General features: G+C 39.6%; 2 protein-coding genes across 7 annotated transcripts in view; both read left to right on the forward strand.

Moving 5' to 3' along the window:
- The first annotated feature begins 202 nt into the window (after nt 1–202).
- LOC138015580 (uncharacterized) lies at nt 203–3,484 on the forward strand. The gene has a single exon (XM_068862660.1). It carries the CDS (start codon nt 268–270, stop codon nt 2,482–2,484), a length of 2,217 nt encoding a protein of 738 aa, XP_068718761.1. The 5' UTR covers nt 203–267; the 3' UTR covers nt 2,485–3,484.
- A 943-nt stretch (nt 3,485–4,427) lies between these two features.
- LOC138015286 (V-type proton ATPase subunit S1-like) overlaps nt 4,428–7,500 on the forward strand; it is a 27,261-nt gene continuing 24,188 nt past the window's right edge. For all 6 annotated transcript variants that reach the window (XM_068862274.1, XM_068862275.1, XM_068862276.1 and 3 more), the window contains exon 1: nt 4,428–4,555. In XM_068862274.1, the coding sequence (XP_068718375.1) occupies nt 4,452–4,555 (104 nt within the window). In that variant the 5' untranslated portion in view covers nt 4,428–4,451. The remainder of the gene's footprint in view (nt 4,556–7,500) is intronic.

The following is a 7,500-nucleotide window of genomic DNA, read 5'->3' on the forward strand; positions in this document are numbered from 1 at the left end:
AGACTCGGACTGTCATATAAATTCATCTTCATTCAGTAGATCCGCATAATTTCAGTGTTGACGATACTAGAATGGCAGGTACCTGTTAAGGCAAAAAACCCCATATTTTTGCTAAGTATAGCCTGGAAATTATTTTTGTTAATAATAAATAACTTAGCTCTTCAGCTTTTTTAACATATCCCTTCGTCGATCTCTCTATGTAGTTGCCAAAGGGACAATTTAATGGTGTGTCATGATAAATGAGAGTCTTAACATTTATCAAACAAAATGACATCCACTGAGAACCTTTTACAGGATTGTGATAAATATACATTAGATACGTTTGAGTTCGGTTATCGTTCTGGCACCAGCGATGCTGCAGTTGAATATTCAACACAACAGAAAACTGACATCAAAAACAGACAAAATTGCCAAATAAATTTGGGCTTAGAAAATCAAGGTTACGAGTCTGACAGCGAGCATACAAATACACGCAACGAGGACAAAGGACAGCTTCGTCGAGCAGCGAGCGAAGAGAAAAACGCAGTTAGTAAACCTGCAAACAGGGCTGTACATAAGGATGAAAGGAGACATAGCTATGCAGGGCCCACATTTAGCAATGGTACAAAGATAAATGATAGTGTCACTGCACAGGATACGAGCTCAACTCGGAGGCGTTCAAGTGCACCTGGGAACGATCTGAGGCGGAAAGCATGTTTAAATAGCATGCGACTTAATAGCGTTGCAAGTCACGGCAGTCAAAAGGCTCTTAACGTTTGTTATCATGAAGATGGTGTCGAAGACACTACCACCGTCAACCGGAACGAAGCCAGAGAGAAAAATGGTCGAGGCGAGAGCTTTAAAGAAAATCGTGAAATGAGCAACAGTGGAGCCGTTCAGTATGACATGGGAAGAGTATGCAGTGCCTTGGAATCAGAAAACAAGAAATTAAGCGTATATTCCAAGCGACTGTCCAATGCTTTACAGGAAAGAGCACATTTAGAAGAAGAGCTTGAAAATTTGCGTCAAGGTTCATCTGTTCAGAGATTGCCAATGCATGAAAAGTGGAAAAGCGTTCCAAATATCCACTTCAGGAACGAAAAGCTGAATTCTGTGAGGAGGAAAAATAGAGAGACCGACAACACAAATCTGCCATTTGAAATTCTGAGGCAAAAACAAACAGAAAGTAGTCGAAAGTTGCCTGATATTCCTACACAGAGTTCTAATGGTGATGAATATGATGCCATTAATAGAATTCCTCCTGTGTTTGGTAAAATTCACCGAAGGCTTTCTCACCAAACAATAACTGAAAAATTCTCTTTTTCAGATTTAGATAGAAAGAATCAATTTAAAGAGAAGACGCAACGTATAACCGAGAGTAAAGTTGGAGCACATTCACCGCAGAGAAGACTCGATGTGAAGTCGACTCAACATTCCAAAGGAAAAGGTGACCAAAATAGGTTTTATCTCAGTGAAGTGGAAAAACAAAGAGGAGGGGAAAAAATTGCCGATTTGGCAGCTGATTTGTGGAAAAAGCTCCAACAAGGAGAAAAATTTCATGAAGACGTTGAACCAAAGAACGAAAATATATCGCCCAAAGCAGACACGCGCCACACATCAAAGGAGAGCCGGGCAAGTGCTAAAAGAGAAACTACAAAGTATATTAGCAATGTAAAGAGTCCAATTCTTGGGGGAAGGAACACAAGGCGAGGAACGAAAGTAAAAGGAAATGATAATCATTTCGCTGAAATAGCCGACGACGCGCATTTTTTAGCATCAAGATCACAGGAATCCCAGACATCTATTGAAGAACGGGCAACACTTAAGCTTTCTGAATCAGAATCAAATATTGCGCACGCGACCCCTTTCAAGCGTAACGAGAGACGCGCTTTGCGCTGCAAACGTGGTTCGAAAACGTTTGAATCGTTGATTGCGAGAGTTAGTCCATCAAGTTCGCAATTGCGCAACGATAAGCTTGACGACGTCTATCGAGAGCAATTCCTGTTTAGTAACGATGTCTCTGATGAAGGACAAGGCCCAGGACAAGAACAGTCGCATGGCATTGAGAAAACGCGACCTGTAAAACTTGAATTTCAAAACAGTGAAGTCGCGAGCCAAAAGCACCGCAAATGGTTTGATTATATGCTTCCTCCTGGGAACAGAGGAACCACGACAAGACACAGAAATACGATCCTTTCACAGGATGTTCAACTTTCTCTGCCTGAAAATGCACGGTCTTCAAACGCGGCGCCCACCTTGAAGGAAAAGTTACGATTTTATCAGGAGCTCCAGGTAACACGATTAACTGAAGAGAATTCATTTGATATAACTGACGTATACGTAGCTTCACAAGATGCCCGAGATGAAAATGAATTACGAAGACAAGCAGCTGGAGAGGCAGCCATTATAAGACGGCAGGCGTCGCATCTGTTATGGCAAGCAATGAATTTGGAACGCATTTGCGATCCAAACGCCAGAGTGCGGCATATTTTTACACCTTATTGACAGAATTGCCTTGAAAATTTGTTACTACGGTTTATAAAAAAAGTGCATGAATTAAAGTTCCAAAAGATTCTTTTTACAGTTGTAACTCAGCTATTCTTGGAGAACTAGCCAAGAAAATGACCTAACAACGTTTGAGTCGAGCCTGCGATCTCCCACTATTAATCCGAATACTCTTTGAATAATGAGTGGCCTTATTTCATAACGGTAAAACCAGTAGGTTTAGTTTCCACAAAGATAACCCTGTACACTGAAGGGCTTTTAATGTTCATCAGTTGAAAACATGAAAATATTAAGGGGAATTTTAAAATATCAATAGAAGTTCCCAAAGGTGAAAATCCAGCGCCCCCATTTACACAATATTTTTTAGTAGTTAAGAAATAGAAAACATGTACTGTACCGTGTTTCTATCGAGTTATAGAAACACGAGTGAAAGTTTGGGAGAACGAGAAATGCTGTGGGAACACGAGCCGCAGGCGAGTGTTTCCACAGCTTTTTCGAGTTCTCCCAAACTTTCACGAGTGTTTCTATAACTCGATAGAAACACGGAGTACATGTTTTCTATTTCTTTTAGAAAACAACGCGACGAGAAAAAGGAAAACAACTTGTTAACCCTAATTATCAAAATGTAAATTATCTTTGCTCGCACCATCACTACGTCAACAGCTCGTGCTAGTTCTGTGTCTCCATGGAGTTATAGAAACACGATTTTTAACCAAGCAGCGCGCGTATTTTCTTAGGACTGTTTTCTAAGACAAAATATCGAATGGGGGGAGGGGCTCGTCCTGCAGAGTAACCCAACAGAGAACGCATGATTTCAGGTTATACTGGAATTTTTGGCCTGGTTTACCTTGAAGTTAACCCTGGCTTTTCCTTGGGTGGACGTATGGGTGAACGTAAATTAATTGGGTGAGGAATCATTTTCTTAATTATCGATCTTCTACGCACTTTTTTACAAAATTGTTAGTGCATCAGACAATTAAGGTTGTTAATTAAAAGTGATCAAACGACCTGTGGTCCTTTTCATCGTGTTATTTCGCAAACATTGCACGGCACTTGACATTGCCAACACAAAGTTGGCGAAAGATAAAAAGATACAAGTGGCCCGGCCGCCGGAGACTCCAGACGTGGTTTTATGCCCTAAGGAGAAAGTCGGCGTTGAACAGAAAAAAAGAAGGAAAAATGAAGTTTAAAAATCCGACCTTCACGCTGAGTCTTGAGATTTCAGCTGTGGTTACCAAATGCCTCAATAAATTTCGGTCAGACGCAACTAATTTGTCCGGTCAATGAGACAGAATCGAAAGGTAAAGCAAAATATAGCCTGTTGAAAGGTTGTTAAGACGAAAAGAAAGGTCTGTTTTAAAGTGCATTTACATGAGACCGGAGAGGACTCAGACCAGCATGATTTCGCATCGGCCTCCATACATTTCTTCTTATGCGTTTACACGAGACTGGTCTGACAATGAACTCAGACCGGTCTGACTTTAACCTCCGATCATGTGATCTTTTCGCGTCCCAAAGAAAAGTATGCCTAATCGCAGCTTAGTCTGACTTCGTCTCGGTTGCTGGACCGAGACGAGAAATTCTCGTACCGGTCTGAGTTCGTACAGTTTTCATGTAGATGACAACAAATCTCAGAACGGGTCCGGAAATTTCAAGCCTGTGTGCTTTTGAGTCAGCCATGGCATATAAGACGAAACATATCATCTCGTCCCGAAACCAGGCACCAAGCGTTTCGTCCCGGTTTCATGCAAGCGGCTGCAAAAATTTCATACCGGTGCAACTTCATACCGGTCTGAGTTTGTCCCGGTCTCGTGTAAATACCTCTCTTTTCTATGAGGAATTTCTTCATTGCTTCCAGCAGAGTTAACTCTTCTTCCAGTAACCACAAGTGACAGTTGTAGGGCCTGGGCGACCTGTGGTTTACCAATTACATCACGCTATCACGTGCCTGTGCGGAGCTTTACAAGATGGCGGCGTTGTCCTCCTACTTGAAGCTGTGTACTTTCATTTTATTACACTCTTTTGCGGAATCTGCTTTTCAGGTTCCCGTGTTTATGTGGTCCAAGGATAGGTGAGTTTATAAGGTCATATTTTAGTAATAAAATTGCAATGCTTCATGGAACCTGTTCGGTGAATTCCTTGTGAACTTTGAAGACATGACATTGTTTTAAGACTTAATTTGGGTTGGACCAAGTGATTTTCAATCCCTTTTAAGCTCTGTTTTTTCTTAAATCAAGAGTCTTCATGCGAAATGTTTCGATTTGACTTGAGAAAAAAGAAGGCAATTTTATGTAATATTTATGTCGAAATATCAAATGCGTTTTAATTTGATTCAGCTTATTAAATTTCTGTGCCTACTTGCACAAAGATATCCATTTGTTAATCAAGTTTTCTTTCAAAACACCGCTCAAAAACTGAATAATAAAGATCATTACTATTCCTTTTCTCGCACAACGCACATTTTGCAGTAATTAACATTGAGATCAAATACAAGGCCATATTTAGCCAAATAGTTGGGGGTGACAATGACTAAGCTAAGAACAGCTGAAGGCAACGAAGAAGGTATGCATTTATTTGGGTTTTTGGTAGACAGGTGGCTTGCCTATGGTATCAGAGAATGAGTTGGGTGTGTATGTTGCCAAGACCAGTTCATGCTCTTGAGTGCATCATGGGTAATCAGGGCAACGTGGTGTGAAATTCAAAGGTTTGTATGGAAACTCAAAGCAAAATAAACTGTACATGACTCTTCTTTTTAGACTTTCGCCTTCATAAACCAAGCAAATAAGTCCAAGTTCACAACTGAGATGAACTGAACTTGGTATCTATTCTTTGTAATTCCTAAATATTGCTTTTTTATCCCCATACATTCTCTATAATTTCGTGCCTTTGGAATTACAGGAAATGTATGGCAGAAACTTTGTTTAATAAAATAGTTTATACATGTACAATAGCCATTCTCTCCAACTTTATTGTGCGGTACCTTTGAGCGCATATCTTCTGTTTTGGAAAATTAAAAAAACCCAAAATTGTGTATCATGAGTACTTTTGGTCATTTTTAACTTTCATGCAAACCTTTGAATTTCTCTCTATCTTGCCTTGATTATCCATGATGCACTCAAGAGTGTGAACTCGTCTATCATGAGCAACCTTGTCGCTAAAAACAGAACTTTTTATTTGACTGAAATCAGGTAAATGTACTGTCTCGTCCACTTGTCTAATCAAGGGAGAGTTGATAGCGCTGACCCCACCCATGTGGGGTCCCTACAGACTCTCTCTCCTTCAGTCAACCAAAATCACTTGAAGGATGAAAATAATTATACAAGAAACATACTTGCATGTACAACCGCATTCAGTAACCCAGGGCTTGAAATTAACATTTTTGCTCAGGAGCCACCAGATGGTGACTAATGGGAAAAATTTGGTTGCCACATCATAAATTTTGGTTGCCAACTTATTTCATATATGACTTACATAAGAACATGAATTTCAATGTTACTCTTGCATGCAAGGAAAATCATAATTAACCCAATGATTCATTCGCGTGCGCTGTTTTGTTGGGCACGATAACTTGGGAAATTTTCGAGGTTTTGCATTGGAAAGCGAGCGTTAAAAATAAACCATATGCGCAGTAAATGTACACAAGATACTGAGTTCTAGAATTAAGTTCACCTTGAAGAAGAAACAGTGAACTTCCAGATGATGTAAAAATATTGCTAAAAAGTGATTCAAAACACGTCCTAAGGCTCAACTGAAAATGTAAAGGTAGAATTTTTCGAAGCAGCGCGCGTTAAGCAATCAAGAAAGTTTTTGATCGCTAACTGAACAAAGCGCTTGAAAAATATTTATTATAACTCAAAATATGCCTTATGCAATTTACAGTTAAGTCGAACCACTCAATGGATAAAAATTGTTTGAAATTTATTCCAATCGCTTTGTTTTCTTGCAGGTATAAGTGCAAAAAAAAGGGAAAAAACGCCACTGCCGAACAAAATTTCACCACGTGTTTTTCTGCTTGTCAAAATACACAAAACCGCAAGATTAATTTAGTTAATTGATCACTATCATGTTTCATGAGAGAACAAACAAGGTCAAATTGTGTACAAAAATGCTCTTTCGAAAACTTTGACTGAAAGATAACTTACACAACACAAGAAAAACAACAGAGAAAATCGCTGGAAGTTTTCTCGCATTTGCAGAATATAAATGCACGATCGGATTGATTTATTTGTTGAGGATACCGATCTTCCGAGGTATACCGAAGGCGAAAATTCCTTCGATTACAAATTTGTTTTAGGAAAAAAAAACTTGTTATTTGCAAAAAATCCATCGGTTGATCACTATAAAGCTAAATTCGGGAGCTAATCAATGCCCATTATGACGTTAATTGCTACGAAGGCCTTTAATTCTGCGCGGCTTACTCGATGAAAAAAGGGCAATGCGCTCGGGGATTTTAAGAGTTTTTGACAGGCATACCAACTCGTTTCGTTTACCATTAATTCCCATGGATCATCTCCTATGAAAACTAAGAAAAATATTTAATTCATTACGATTATCTAAAACGAAATAAAGAGCAGTAGCTGCCACGAAATCTGGAATTTGAATATTATCGACCTGATCATTCCAGAGAGCTTCATGTTTATCATCGGTCGCTTGGTTTTCACCGTCTTCTTCGTCACTTTTAAAGTCATCTAAATCAAAATTGTTGTCTCTAGTATCCCCTCCTCTTACAGGAAAACCATAAAAGATCCCTTAGATCCCTAGATCCTCCGAATCCGAAAAAAAAAGCATGAATATCCCCATCGTTCGGTGCGCTATCTGGCGCATCGGCTGTTGTTTTCGCGTAATTCGATCGCGCGATCGAAAGGGCAAAAAGCCAGCCCTTGTGAGGTCTCTTATCAGCTGTCAAAATATGCTCACAACACGGCAAATGATTGGTCAATTATCCTACTAAATCTCCATAACAACAGAAAATTTAGATTTCCTAAGGGAGACTGGGTAGAGGCCTAAGATCAACTC

Source organism: Montipora capricornis, chromosome 9 (assembly GCF_036669925.1).
Source record: "Montipora capricornis isolate CH-2021 chromosome 9, ASM3666992v2, whole genome shotgun sequence".
Classification (NCBI taxonomy): Eukaryota; Metazoa; Cnidaria; class Anthozoa; order Scleractinia; family Acroporidae; genus Montipora; species Montipora capricornis.